The sequence below is a fragment of the Nuphar pumila genome, chromosome 5 (genome assembly GCF_984573655.1).
Source record: "Nuphar pumila chromosome 5, dmNupPumi1.hap1.1, whole genome shotgun sequence".
Lineage (NCBI taxonomy): Eukaryota > Viridiplantae > Streptophyta > Magnoliopsida > Nymphaeales > Nymphaeaceae > Nuphar > Nuphar pumila.
Genome location: NC_143253.1, coordinates 113,779,447 through 113,795,722, shown reverse-complemented (window position 1 = coordinate 113,795,722; position 16,276 = coordinate 113,779,447). Strand labels below are relative to the sequence as shown.

Genomic DNA, 16,276 nt, shown 5'->3' with positions numbered 1-16,276 from the left:
AATGTTTTTCCATTATATTTTATATATTTTCTTGTATATTTTTAAATTTTAAATATATTGATAGCTTCCTGACATTTGCCTGAGAAAAACAACTTTTTTTTAAAAATATTTCAAGACTATCCCCTCTGAGAAAATCTTGAAACCAAGACTTTCTACTATGCTTGTACCTGAACAAGAGCCTGTTTCTAACTTTGTTTAGGTGCATACTTTCTGTAATTGCCAGAGCAGGAATAAGAATTGGGAAGCATTCTTTTTAAATTTTTGGATGATTCAGGAAGCTATTAGAAAGCTGTATGAGGAATTGTTTAGGAAGCAATAAGTAAAATTGTGTGGGCGTAAGAATCAAGATTCCTAAAAGAATCGAGATTCCTGAGGTTATCATGATTTCTAAACATAGGAATTGGGATCTTGAGGGAATCGGGGTTCTCATGTAAGGGAATCAGGAATCGTATGAAAAGGAATCTGGATTCCCATGACATGGAAATCAGGATTCTCATTGCTGGTAGTCAAAATTCCCATAACTGGGAATCACGATTCCTGACTGATTTCGATTCTGCTTCTGGGGAATCATGATTTCCATCTACAACAAGCGCTTTTGGTAACTATGGTATTTTCTTTCTTCCTCTAACTGGGGGCACCTTTACAAGCAAACCGTGTCTAGTCCATGAGATCTCTTCTATCCTGAAAATCCAATGGAGTCTCACAGAAGAAATTGCACAAATAAAGATTAAGGAATTCAGGTTATCATCTACACAGGTGATGAACAGAATGACTGTTGGTGATGCTGCTTTTCAGTACTCAGGTTCATCGGTTCTCTTGATTTTTGATCCAATTATGGGATCATGGTGCTGGAAGAAGATGGCAGAGTTTCTATGCGGCAATAAGTCCATAAGTTATCTGTAATAGTAACTAGAATAGGATACAAGGTGATATAAAGTAATAGGAGTTTGAACTTTTCTGGTTATGTTGTTTATTATTGGGGAATTATCTTATTTGGAGGTTGTATTTCATGTTCGGATCTTTTTACTTCTTAAATTCCTGTCCGCTGCCAGCTTGGTTCCACTATTTACTTTTTGCTTTAGGAAGCATTTGGACTACTTTTTACATAGCCTGTCTGCTTTTTCATTGTTGCCGATATTGCATGAAATAAAAACAGGCCTGTTGATTATTGTTATGCTTTTTTAATATTATCTTTCTGCAAAATGTATAGCAAGCTTATGCGACTACAATTGCTTTTGTTGCTGGAATGTTTAGGCTCAATTTCAATTGTTGGAATGTTTTGATCTTGTTTAGGCTTGGGTTTTGGTCCTTGCTTTAAAAGATTGTTGCTCTGTTGTGGACAATCCTTCTCTATGGATACACAAACTGAACTTGGTCTAATTCCATGCTTTGTGGCAGCTACGAAAAATGCTTGATCTCCTGGTGCATGCTTCCCAATGTCGCTCACCGCACTGCACATATCCAAATTGTCGCAAGGTTAAAGGCCTCTTTCGTCATGGTATGGTGTGCAAAACTCGTGCATCTGGGGGTTGCCAACTATGTAAGAAGATGTGGTATCTCCTCCAACTGCATGCTCGGGCTTGCAAGGAGTCCCACTGCAATGTACCACGCTGCAAGTGAGTTGCCCAATTCATGCCGCTTTGCTGCTGCCTACCATCATCCATTTTGTGTGGATCTTTACATGCTTTAAAATTTCAGGGATCTGAAAGAGCACTTGAGGAGGTTGCAACAGCAGTCTGATTCACGGCGCAGAGCTGCGGTAATGGAGATGATGAGGCAACGAGCAGCTGAGGTTGCGGGGAGTACAGAGTAACCCGTTGTACAGGTAGACACAAATGAGCAAGGGATGCAACCTTCTGCTGTCTCATTGCAATGAGATTTCTTGGCCAATCTGCATATAGAAAGAGTGGGATGTTTTAGATGCAGGACTTGATCCACCGGAACAGGGAGCAGCTGTGCAGCGAAGTGGTGGCTTGCAGTCTAACCGTGTACCATGCATGACATTTTGTGCGCTCGAGTCTGGTTCTCGATGGTGCGAACCATTAAGCGTCCAGGCCAGATACCTGCTCCAACACCAAGGGCATCCTGATAAGAGCTATTGATGGGTGTCCATTGCGGGTGTTCGTGGTCCGGATAGGTGTAATTCTTTGATTTATTACCTTGTATTCAAGTGCCATTTAAGAGATGGCATATGTACAATATGGTCTTAATAATTTGATCATCACTCGAGGGAGAAAATTTGCCATTCTTGGGCATCCATGTGGTTGATGCTGGTTACAGTTTACTGGGTCTGCCAGGCGTTTCTTGTATCCAAATGCCATTTGAGAGATGAGAGATGGCTGTGCAAGATGAAGGACACGTTTGAAAGTGGAAAAGATGTTGGACAAGTGATACAAAGTGGAAAATTTGTATAGTTTTTTCATTTAGAGAGTTTTTGTAAAAAGTATACTTTTATAGGAAACATTTATCTACCGGGGTGGTGGAGGATTGTTTTCTATAAAGGACACGTTTGAAAGTGGAAAAGATGTTGGAAAAGTGATACAAAGTGGAAAATTTGTATAGTATTTTCATTTAGAGAGTTTTTGTAAAAATTATAAGTTTTATAGGAAACATTTATCTATGGGGTGGTGGAGGATTGTTTTCTATAAAGGAAAAATGATGATTTACATTCCACCACCCATCTCATCACCACTGCTATCACCATCTATCTCAATACCACCACCCACCACCATCTCAGAAAACTGTCATCTCCATGCACCACCGCCACTATCACCCACCTCTTTAAAAAACTGCACTGGAGAAGCTTCACCACCCCCACAATGATTTTTCATCACCACAATCCATCTCCCCACCATCACCCATTTCCCAAAAAAACAGTGCAGAAGTTCACCACCACCACCACTCCCATAATGATTTTCTACCACCATCATTACGACGATCCATCTCACCACCACCATCACCCACTTTCTGAAAAAAAAAAAGTATCGAAGAACCTTGGCCACCACCTCCTCTCATTTTTTTAAGATTTATTATTTTATTATTTTCATGCTATCTAAACAAGTGAAATTTTTTCATATTAAAAAAATATCACATCAAAACTTCTCATAAGCAAAATTTTCTTTTCCTATTAAAGTTTTTCTTGCTTCCAAATGTGCCCATAGGCTCAATTGTGCTTCACAATCTGAACAAAAAATCTATCTGATGGTCATCTTAATTTTTTCAATTTGGACGGAGTTGACTGTGGCCCCAAAGGGTTTGTGGGAGTGGAGGGGGCTTTCGCCACTAGGTGGGTGGTTAGGGTTCCATTCTCACCAGTGTCATCCTCTTGGTTATTATGAAAGCAAGGGATACGCTCTTGCTAAGCAGAAACTTGTTGACTCTATGGGGGTAAGGGTGTGTCACGGGTTTACACCATCGAGACAGCAACCATAAGTATGGCAGACTTAACCAGTGCAACTAGGTTTCTAATTTTTATTAAACCAAGACTGTTTTGGCAATTCTTCTGCACACCTGGCTAAATGGATCTGCTTATGGCATTCAATTTGAAGGATGTCATTAGTTCAATATACGTGTCATGTCCCTTGCTTTGAGGGGGTTTTAACCGCTTGGAGGTGGGCATACAGCGGGACGTCAACCTCTCTTAGGCCCCCATCACATGATGTGGGCTTTCTCTTTAATAAAAATTAAAATTATAACTAGTTTTTTTGTGCTTCGTAAAAACAAATATTGTTTGTGCTTGGTTGATGGTGCTAACTTGGACGAGAACAAATCGGTTTGGGGCTGTGGGGGAATTAGGTCCAAGTCTAGGAGAAAAGTAGTGTATGAAGAAGAGAAGAGTTTTGCATATCATTTTTGGGAAAATTCTAGAGAATTTTTCAAACATTTACCCAACTTTTTGGTCCAATTCTTGTGTGCCCTTAGTAAAAGGTTGTCTGTGGGTTAGCACTAACTCATGCCTTAGGCCTCTTTTGTTTCATTCCCACTTAAAGGACATGAGAATGAGCATGATTTTCTAAAAATCCTGTCACCTATGTAAAAGCTTTTCACAGGAGAGAGTTATAAATGTATTTACACATAAAAAGCACCAAGATCAGGTGCCATGGCACACTTTGAGTGTGCCTCTGTGCTGCCCTGCGTCTTTGGCTGACAGTCTGTCAGTTGTGGAGCCTAAAAGCAGATGGAGGGAAGCCAGGTGCAGAGGCACAATCAAAGTGTGCCATGTGATGGCACCTGATCCTGGCTCAAAAAAAGCTGAGGCTTAGCTGTGTAAACATGACACTTCAGATATTTGCTTCATTCCTGGATTACATGAGGGATGCCAAGTCAACACTTTCTCATGAAAGTTGCATGAAACAAAAGATGCCTTAAAATTATTGCTTTACCCTTGTAAAAAGTCCCTCTAGCAACTTTTCTTCATGTTTGAATAAAATTACTGTTTTACCCTTTCTATAGAAGTCCAATCATGGCTATCTCATTCAAGATTAATTTGACCTTAAAATGAACAAACCCATGGTCATAAAGTTCGATTTTACCTTTGTAACAGATGCATGCAGCATTTTCCTACATGCCATAAATGAGGACAAAAACAAATGGATCTGGGCATGGTTCAGTCTTGCTGCGACAAGAGGCTGAAGGCCACCCTGCCACTTACAATACCCAGTTGCGTATTTAAGCCGTCTGCAAAGGATTCAGCCAGCCCACCGAGAGGAATTACATTTCAAGGCTACCTTCACGGCTCGTCTACCACACAGGGGATCACCAATGACACAGGCCCTTGAGAGCACGAGGCCCCTAAACATGGGTCTGAATTTGGATCAAGATCCAACTCAAATATTGCAACAACCTTATGGATTTATGTAGGATTATGCTTTGATTACACAAGATCAAGACTCATGAAACCTATTAAATTTCATATAAAAAAACATGTTTTTGTAGCTATTTACCAGAATCAGATAACTAGATACCGCCTTATTGGATCCAAAGCCAATTTGGATGTGGATGAAGAAAAACTAACATGATATGAACAATCTGTCAATCTCAACACCCAGAGAAGGCGTGATGAAGGAAACCACCGTGCAAGACAGTTGGGGATGGGCTCATTCATCCCCACTTCCAGCCCCCACTCGTGACAATGTTGTTCGGTATCGGCCGATACGATACTCAAGTGAATCGTTCTGTATCGGCCCAAATAATAATAAATTATTATGTGTCAATCATAACGTGCCACATGTTAAACCATTAAAATAAATTTTAAATAATATTAAAAAATATTTTTGATATCTTTTATATTATTAAAAATATCCAATTCAAGCTTGCAGCGTATTGACTTTTTGCCGATATACGATGTGTATTGGCCGGTACACACCAATACTGATAACATTGCTCGCGAGTCTAAAACCTATGGGCACCTCTCTCTTGCCCATTGAGAAAGTCTCCGCATCGCATCAGCCTTTCGGGAAAGGAATCACACCCTGGTGTCGAACTCATGACATCCTAGCATTAGGTGTAAGGTTGTAAAGAGCTCATTCGATCTCGTGAAATAGGCTCAACAAGCTAGAGCATGAGCAACCAATGTTGGTTTCGGCTCGGCTTGTAATAATAAATATACTTCAGATATATTTTTTTAGTATAGAATGAATATGGTTGAAGTGGTTGGCCTGCAAGCCATAAGTTTAGGGTTCAAATCCTTTGCTTACAAGTTTGAAACAATTATTTGTTTAGTAAATGAGCTGGTTTGAGCTCGGCTTAGTAAGTTTAGTGTCCAAATTCTATTCTTTTCAACTTTTAGAAAAATATAATTTTTTGTAAATGAGTTTTCTCGTGCTCAGCTCAATTAGCTTGGGCTTTTGATGAGCTCAATCTTGGCTTGGCTTGACACAAGAAACAAACCAAGCTTGAACACTTACCAGCCAATTATAAGAATGATAAGGTGTAGAATGATAGGGTGATCCCAGAGTACCTACTCCCACCTAATAGAAGCTTTAGATTGTCAAATTTCTTTAACTTTTTCAGTTGATGAGACCCCTATATATATTATATATGATCTATAAGGATTATTTAGTAGAAAACAAGTTTTGGATCATGAGATTATGGCATATATGTATGTTTTTTATGACCTTTAAAAATCAATGGCTTACATTGTATCAAAATTTCATGACTTAAAAAATAGTACTTTTATGTCAAAAAAAAAATATGATCCAAAGCATGATTCTTATCAAATTACTATGTTGAGTACACCCAAAAAGTTTAATTGAGAAGATACAACTTACAACCATGATTTCTAATCCGTGGGAGTGGGTAGTCCCGGAGCACCTTAGCATTACTCATTAAATTATATGCTCAACAGATGAAGTGCTTAAAGGTGGCAGATTAAAAAAGTCTGCTTCTGGTTGATTCTGCTTTTGACTTTAGAGAAGAAAAAAAAACTACAATTAATTAAAGGAAATGCTTAAAGGTGGCTTGGGTTTTATAATTAATCAAGCTTTGACCCCAACAAAAATCCAAAATAGAAGAATGTGTGCTTGGATCAGCCTGATATGGTACATTATTTTTTCAAAATCATATTCAAAATCGTTAGTACATTTTGGATCCAGATAAAGATTCCTAATAAAAATGGACTTGGTTACAAAAAGCGAGTATAGATGGACCTGGATGAGGATATCCACCTCATATGTTAACCAGCATGACCAACTGGGGCTCAGCTTGTCTGGCAGGAGCAGTTAGTGCACGTCACCTTATGTTGGAACGTTTCAAGTTCGAATCCCAATGGTATATGATTGTATAACTGGTAGGGGTCAGCCTAACCCCAGCTTTCTCTCTCCAAAATAATATTAACTCGCATCGACGTGAACTCTAATTTGTTAAATTATGGATCATAACCTTTTTAAGATCAGGGTCTTACATAGTTTTCATACAATTAATAGCAAAAATCGACATAATATACAAATGTATGTCTCTAACTTGTCCATGAATATATTTAACTAACATGCATATTCTATATTCAATGTGAAGTCACATTTTATTCAAGGTTTTATTTTTTAGTGTTTTTTTTTATATTAGTCATGCAAACACTACCGTCATGGTTACCCATGTGGTCAGTGGGGTTCTGTGTCAAGAGGAAGGCCCAAGATCGAATCTCGTTGGTGCGTGAGGGCTACCATTGCTTTATTACAGTTGGGGCACATAAGGCTGGGTGGTCGCGTCCTCAATCCCGAGTTTTACTTTGTAGGAAGGTGGGCCCATTAAGTGATCCGGTTCTTGGTGTCGGTTTTCCTTAATTATAAAAAAATATTAGTCACACAAACTAATGACAAAACAACCTGACCCAAATTTATCTAGGGACAGGGGCGGGGGACAAGGTCTCCACCCTTGCCCCATCTCAAAATTTGGACCTCCATCGTCACACAGGTTTGGATTTTAACCTTCATCCCTGTTTCATGTCGTCCATTCTCGGTCCAAACAGGGCGAGGCGAGGGGGGCCTTGTTTTCCCTCGGTCCATTGCCATCCTTAAAGAAGGTTGAGGACAGGATGGAGCAGGGCAAGGTGGGGATAAGGACAAAGACGGGGAAAGCGTAACTGAATCCCTGCCTCCATCCTTGCACGGGTTTTGATTTTAACCTTCATCCTTATTTCATATCCTTCATCCCGGGTCCAAACGGGGTGAGGCGGGCGGGGCCCCATTTTCCCCTGATCCACTGCCATCTCTAATTTTATCTTACTGATTCCTTCTCCGATCATGATCAAGGATTGGGCAGCTTTAAGAAAGGATCTGGTTTCAATCAGACAAACCCTTGCTCAACTAATTGAAGCATCTACCTGAAGAACACTCAACCCTTCACTTTTCTTCCCCTTTAATTAAAGTTGAAGCCTAGTTGCAAATCACTTTATGGGAATTTCTCAGCAGGGAAAAATCTTACAATAAATTGGAAAAATAATTTTTTTTATGAGAAAACACCCTCGAAAATCTTGGCACAAATATATTTAATAATATGAAAAAGTGAGAACATGTAGAAGTGAAAGAAAGATATAAAAAGCCCACAAGGGGGTGTTCATTTGGTAGGAGCCACTTATAAATGTCACCAGCTTAACCAGACATCACAAATTCGAAACCCCAGGGGAGCGGGGTCCCTTGAGTTGAAGCTGAGTATACTTCCTGGTGGGCTGGAGGGACCTCAAGAGTTTCATCAACCGGAGGCCTGCCAACGCGAGGTCGTCTTGGGGTGTTTTCCCTCTGCCTAACCAATGTTGTCAGTATCGGCCTGTATCCGCCGTATCGTATCGGCAGAAAATTGATACGTATCACTCCTGAATCGGCTATTATTTAATAAATATAAAAATACTAAAAATTAAGTTTTTAAATATTATTTTAATAACTTTAACACGTGTCACGTTTTGATTGACAAGTAATGTTTTTTATTATTTTTTGGCCGATACAGAACGATTAACTTGAGTATCCGTATCGTCTATGCAACTGAATCATTTGCCAAACAATTCAGGGCCAATACCGATACTGATAACATTGGGGCTAGCAAAACAAAAGATATAAATCCAGAGTGAGCAAGATCTTTCCATTTCTTGCAAACTTATCGGGTTTTTCACTACAAAATTCCCGCAATAAACTCATGGGAATTTAAAATAAGAAAATATTTGTAATCATGTGGTATAAGTAACCAATTCGTATTGAGGTCCATGCTCCATATCTGTGGCCCTATGTGATGAAAGCACATAAGCATCTTTTGTGGATCCTGTCTCATATCATGGTCCACAAAACCTTTAAGGTTGCGTTTGAATCCGGATCTGAGGGATCTCTAATCAAATCCAAAGATATCCACTTGAGCGAGGGTTCAAAGAATCCATGCCTTGATCCGCGTGTCCGTGGATCTCAGAGATCCAAGGCATTCAAACGAGGGTTTGACTGTACGGACAGTTGCGTTCGCAGGTAGCCGCTGTCTGTGCTCCACACATTTGACACAAATGGCAACACACGTCCGGTAGGACACCTTTTAAGTGTCCCGTTGAACACACCCTTTCTCTTGGAACAGTGGTGTTTAGGACACCTAGGATAAAAGCCAAAAAAAAAAGATAGAACACCTGGGATAAAACCTGACTTGTTCAGGACACCTATATGCCCGACCAGCAGTGTCCAGACAGGCCTGTTCTACACAGTTCTGTTCGTGCAATCAAACACCCCCAGATTCCTAAGAGGTGCCTTTTCTCACCACACTAACAAAAGATCTTGAAGGGTGTCGTGAGGAGATGCCGTGTACGAACAATCTGCTAATCTCACTCCCCACACAAGGCGTGTTAATGTTAGGTGACGTAATGGAAATTAATTATAAGCTTAATCAGATTAACTGATTAAGGCAAGTTGGTGTTTTTTTTTTTTTGAAACAAACTGCTAGGTGCAGAGACCTAGCCAGGCTGGCTCAGCCGGGCGTACTTACGATCTCTGTTCATGTCAGCGTAAAACTCCGAGGGCTTACCCTTCGACCGTAGGACGCAGGGAGGCGCGACGACTATTGGATTTGAACCTAGACAGCCTGTCAAACGGTCAAGGCCCAATCCCACTAAGCCAAACCTTGGGTTTAAGACATGTTGGTGTTAAGTGACATAGTCGCAATATAAATTATATATGATTAATTAGATGGAGTGCCTAAAGGCAGTTGGGTAAACAAGTTCGCCGCTGGATTCTGTTTCTGACTTTTAAGAGAAACAGAAAAAAACTACAATTATTTAAGGTAAGTGCTTTAAGGTTGTTGGGTCTAATAATTTAATTGGATCATGCTTGACCCAGCAAAAACCAAACCAGAAGAATGTCTGATCTGATCAGCCTGATATAGTGAATACATTTTTCAAATTATATATTCAAAATGGTTGTTGGGAAATTTTGGATCCAGGTCAATAACGGATTAGACAAACCAGATCCGTATCTTACAGGGATTCGGATCTTATATGCTTACTGGACACACTTAGTGGATCAGATTATGGTGCTACTGGATTCGACTCATGATGAAGCCCAACTCATTGGTGGTCCCCACCAAGGACCAGATCCGCACAATTGGACTGGGCCAAAGTAGGATCCCAAGTTCATTGACCAGACCCGATATACCCAGCAGCTTGAGCCCATAAAAATTGACCCTATCATCTTTATATGCTCAAAGATAGGCTTGGCGTGACAAACTCTCAAGTTCCTGAAGTATATAACCAAGTTGGGTCTAACCCACCTGCTATGGGAGCCAGCCCTAGAGTAGGGATGGCAGTGGACTCGGGAAAAATGGGCTCGGCTCTGCCTCGCCCTGTTTGGACCAAGGATGGAAGACATGAAATGGAGAGTCGACCCCTGATGGAGGTTAAAATCAAAACCCGTGCGGGGATGGAGAGGCGGGGATGGACTTACTCTTGTCTCCACCTCATCCCTGTTAAGAAAATTATTATTATACTCATATATATATATATATATATATATATATATATATATATATATATATATTCTAACCCCAACATAAAACTCTTTCTCTCATCTCTTCTTGCTTCCATTTCTTTCCTCTCCTTTCTCTAATGTCGGAAGGCGACAGTGACGAAAGGATCAGAAAAATAGAGCCCCGCCCCGTTCGGACTGAGTATAGAGAACATGAAACGGAGAATGAACCAGGGTTGGAGGTTAAAATCAAAACCCGTGAAAGGATGAAGGCAGGAATTGAAGGCAAATTTTTAAACGAGACTGGGGTGAAGACCTTGTCCCCTGTCTCCACCCCGGTCCACTGTCATCCCTACCCTGGAGCCAACAAGGTCAAAATCTATGTTTGACCATGCCTTACTCTTTTGGCAGTATGGAAACCAACCTAACTCATCCACCAACCAAGTTTTCTGGTTTTTTCCTTGGCAACTCTCTCTCTCTCTCCATATATATATATATATATATATATATATAAAGAGAGAGAAGGGAGTAGCTGCCTATGGCCTTATGTGCCTTTAGCAGCCTACTACAAGCGAAGGGGTTTTTTTTTGAGTTGTTTTTCTCAAATCTGACTGCACATCAATTTGCTAAGAAACGATACTTGGATCATATTTTTTGATAAAATGATATGATTTTTTAAGCATTTAATATTTATGATATTTATAAAAATTTACACCATTGATTTTCAAACTTTATAAAAACCTATTTGCGTGTCGGAATTGATTGATGCAAGAGTCTATTCCGATAAATTTAGATTTGAGAAAAACATGAAAAAGAACCCTTTAAAAGCCTTGTAAGTAGTAGTTGGCATGGATCGATGTAGGCAGCTAGTTTCACGAATCTGACTGCTTTGCTTTATATGTAAAGGGCTTTTTTCAATTATTTATTTTGCTGGATCCAGTGTTGTCATGTATAATTTGTACTCGACCGACAAGGGCTTGATGCAAACAGGTAGCTAAATATATAAAAAGACAGATCCATATTAGTCAAAAATTGGAAAACCACTATCCTGGATCCAACCCATTTACATCCTTAGGTCCACTGATTTAGTGACGGCAACACGTAAATGTCACCTATCTGTAGGGTCTCACAAAATTGGAACCCATGGTGCTCAGTCTTTGCTGTGAGCCAAAGCTGGGTGTACTATCTAGTGGGATCTTTGCACCAATGAGCTTGTGGGCATGTTCGGGCTCGGCTCATTTACCAGTAGATTAAGCTTGTGCTTGTGTTTAAGCCAAGCTTGTTCATGAATGAGGCGATACATGAACATTCTATGTTATTTATACATTGAATATATATTTTTCATATATTACACCTATATATATATATATATATATATATATAATTAACAGTTCATATTTTATTGATTCTTCTTTTTATATATTATATTATTACATATGTTATACATAAAAAGTAAATAATTTTTATCTATAGTCTAGTCAAGCCTGAACACAGCTGAACACCTTGTGTTCAGGCTCGACTCGTTTAAGCTTAAATGGGCTGCTCATGGCTCGGCTAACCAGCTATACTAACCAATCACGAACGAGTTCATGACGAGCTGAGTCACTAGCTGCTCGGTTCTTTTACCAGCCCTACTTGTGAGTGAAGTTGTTTTTCTTGATTATGCAGAAAAATGTATACTTTGAATCCAGGTTCAATCATGCCTCATTGGATATGATTCAGACTCAAAACTATTGTTGTCATTTCAGATTTGGCTTGATCCAGTCCATAACCAATCTGCCTGCCTCCCTACATCATCCACCAACCATTCTTGACTTCTACTCTTTATTTTAGATAAATTAAAAAAAAAAACCATCACCCACCTTACATTGGCTAACCTCTAGTTGGTAAAATCCTTGAGGTCCCTTCAGTTCACTGAGAAGTATACCCTTGGATCATGCTAAAAGAGTCGCCGCCAGTAGGCTTTGAACTTGTGACATCCGGCCAACTCGGTGACACATTCACAAGGGGCTCCTATCAGATGAGAAAAACCCATGTGGAGTCCTGGATCTGGTGCAATATGATTGCACAAAAATTGTGCATCCCCTTCATGAGGTCTTGAGCCTCACAATTGACAGGCCCTGTTCCCAAGATGGAGGGTGATCAGGTGCTTACAACAACAACAACTACGCCTTCATCCCAAAACAATTGGGGTCAGCGATATGAACCAACAAAGAAAATCATTATGGGTCTTCCACATGAATCCTTCTCTTCCATTCATTTCTATCCAATGCCATGTCTTCGGTGAGGTTCAAAGCATTCATATCCTTTCTTATCACCTCCATCCATATCTTCTTAGGCCTACCTCGACCTCTTTTAACTAATATATTTTCCCATTTCTCCATCCTTCTAACTGAAGCATCATTAGGCCTTCGTCGAATATGTCCAAACCATCGTAAACGATTCTCTCTCATCTTATTTTCAATGGGTGCAACGCCTACCTTTTTACGTATCTCCTTGTTCCGAATCTTATCTTTTATTGTATTTCCACACATACGCATCTCAGGGTGATCATGTGCTTAATGCACAAATATTTGTGCAATCATATTGCACCTGATCTTTTCACAGCCCATTGTGACTCTTATCGTAGGAGAGGCTCAATCTCTAAAACAGTCCTACTTTTGTAGGGGTATTTTGGTTATGTGACTTATCGTGGCATTCCTGTAATTATGTTCCTTTCTTGGTGGCAATTTCTTAGCATCATTCGCCAGCGCAGTGGTGACCCTATTGTGGTAGGGCACGGCCCCAAATGAGGCCCACCAGAAGTATGTGGCCCGTTATACGTCGCACCAATTGTTGGAAACCGCGTGTCAACATTAGGTGGGGCCCCTGTGCTTAAAGTCCACACTGATACTTAAGGAAGAAGAGAAGTAAGCAGCCCAACTTAACAAAAACTTATATTTTATTTGGATTTATGCTTTATTAGTCATTACCACCAACCATACTCACAAATTGTTGCAATATTTTGAAAATATCGCGATTTTATTGCGATATTTTCAAGATCAGGCAAAAATACCCGAAGGAAGATGGCCAATATTTTAAAATATCATATGTTGATTTTACATATATTAATTTCGTGTATTCTGATTTCTAAAAGTCCTATACATTCCCATAATTTTCTAATTTTTATATCTTAAGGCTTTATATAAGCTTATTTAACCTAATCCAACATATACTTCAATTTGGATGTTAGCCACATTCATATTCGGATTCCGATTCGGATTCGGATTCGGATTCAGATGTAATGTTTCTAAAGCTGAATCCTAACCATTTAGGTAATAGGATCCATAATGGTCCACTGATTCTGATTAAATATCCAAAACCAAACCTGATCCATTGACATTGATTGTTATTTTTACTTCAAAATGTGAACCTAATTTTTCAGAAATTTCAAACATGCCTCTAATCTCGCATGCCGTTTGATGGCAATGGATTTATTTTTTCATATTTTGCCCGAGGAAACCGTGTCCGAGTCTGCAGACATCGCTATCCGGTTGCGTAAAACACCATGGCTAGGACCCTCACCCCCAGAGCCCGTGGGAGTCGAATCCTGACTGCCTGTCTAACAGCCAAAGCTCACTCCAACTACCTAACCCCTTTGGTGTTTGGTAATGGAATTTATTACGAGTTAAATTCACGTTTGGGAATTTGTCAATTCATGAACAAGTTCATTTTCATAGCCCCCACCAAGAAAAGGATTCCCTGTTTTTCCGGACCGTCGATTCGTCGAATTCGTAAATGGATGTTGGCTGATGTGTGGATGGCGTTTGTTCATTCATGACCCTACGGGGCCCACCATGATATGGAAGTTATGGTTTCCATAACATTGGTGAATCTGGACCATCCATTGATTGCATTGATTGCCCAAGACAAAGACATGAACACCAATTATTTTGCATTGTTTGGTATGTTTGGTAACATGCATAACTATTGTACGTGTCTATGTTGCACCTGACCAATATACGGTTACCAGTTAAATGACTACATCATTGTTGCAAGTGGTGAATGGACCCGATTCAGATCCAAATTACATGCCTTTAAAATTATTATACCACAATCACAAATTTTAGCAATATTTTGGAAATATTGCAATTTTAACTTGATAGTTTAAGAAACTCATAAAATCCACAAAATATTGTGATATTCTCAATACACCACTTAATTTAAATAATGTCATGATATTACTGCGATATTTCCATGAATCAATGCTTTCTTTGTCGAAAAATAAAATAAAATTACATCCCCATTGCCCAAAGTAGATCCATGGAAAAGGGAAAAAGAAAAAGGATTGAGTTGAGTGGAAATCCTAGGGAGGATCAGGAATGGGGACCAAAGCAATTGACCCAAAAAGCTTAGAAGGTACAAAGGCCACAAAAATACACATGGGCAGCCAAGTGTGATGTGTTGCTACTAGGCCCATTCAATTATGAGCAATTGAAGAAAACCCTAGCCACTTTTTTTTTAAAGGAATTTTATAGGATTTTGGAGAAGGGTGCAAATGGATCTGGTTTGAACGTACAATTCTGGGATATGGATCTTAAAGATAAGCTTGAAATGCATGGTCAGATCAATTCGGATCCATCAATTCAGCAGTTCATGGATTTGGATATGGATCTTCATTCAGATCAAATTCAATGTTTCTTTTTTCTTTTTGCATCTAAGTAAACAAAATGGTGTTCCCAGCTTTTCCTGGATCCGACAATATCATATCTAGAATTATGGTCAAGTTCAGTTCTACTTCATTGGATGCTATGAGGATCCAGATCCATGTTTGGGTTTATTGCTTACAGTTAGATTTTGGATGCCGGTCAACCATGATGTGGACTTGTATCTGATCTGTTTGAACCCCTAGCTTTCATGACTACCTTGTTTGGTTGGCACAGAATCGGCAAGCCAAAGCTCTACGAATCCAGACATCTCAGAAACTTGTAGAACATTAAGGGGGTTTAGAGAGAGAGAGAGAGAGGCCCAAAACTTTTGATGATATCCAGATAGGTCTTAATTGAATCCAGATCCAAGCAGATTGGATATGGATTGGGTCCAATCTAGGACTCAAGTGGGTTTGATACGAGTGAATCATGCAGTCCTATTTTAGTTTCTCATTACAAGTCCAACAATCCATGAACTGCTGATTGCTAATTGTGATTTTTTGGAGAGTTCTCAGCCTTGTTAAGCAAGGTTTTTTGAAACCATAAATAACCAAAATTTCCTTATTAGGATTGTCTTGAGGTTTCTCGTTCATGGAATTATATGCTTTGTAACAAATATTGCGAGATTTATAAAAAATATCGCAATAATATTTCTCGCAATATTTGTATTTTCAAACCGTGACAAATAGCACGATAAAAGTTTTAGCAGATATTTATCGCGAGATATTTATTTTTAAATATGTTTTATTTATATTTTCTTATAAAATTTAGTTTTTTATATATTATTTATTTTTTTTATTTCGAAGATTTTGCCAAAAATGTGATATTTATGAAAATTTTCAAAATCTCCCGAGTTTTTGACACCCAAGATTTTCGCAAATTTTAACTTTTGTCACTATGATTATATGGTGATTCCATACATTTGAAAGTTTTCTTTGATTCACATCATCCACATTCCAGGGGAGGAAAGGCTATAATTCATCACGTAACATCAAGTTCATAAATCACCTAAAAAGATCTTATCTTGATTTCAAATAATATTAAAAAGTTCTAGATCTTAGAAAAACTCAAGGGTTAAGTAGGCTGAGTGGGGTTTAAGAATAAGAACAAGCCAAAACCTAAGAGCAGGAATACATGATCGCTTAAGTGCATGCCTATGTGACACAAGAC

The 16,276-nt window shown here is 39.1% G+C and overlaps 1 protein-coding gene across 2 annotated transcripts in view; it reads left to right on the top strand.

Moving 5' to 3' along the window:
• LOC149838206 (histone acetyltransferase HAC1-like) overlaps positions 1-2,591 on the top strand; it is a 56,834-nt gene extending 54,243 nt beyond the window's left edge. For both annotated transcript variants that reach the window (XM_090006450.1, XM_090006451.1), the window contains exons 16-17: positions 1,399-1,616; positions 1,699-2,591. In XM_090006450.1, the coding sequence (XP_089862576.1) occupies positions 1,399-1,616; positions 1,699-1,813 (333 nt within the window). In that variant the 3' untranslated portion in view covers positions 1,814-2,591. The remainder of the gene's footprint in view (positions 1-1,398; positions 1,617-1,698) is intronic.
• Positions 2,592-16,276: the final 13,685 nt, after the last annotated feature.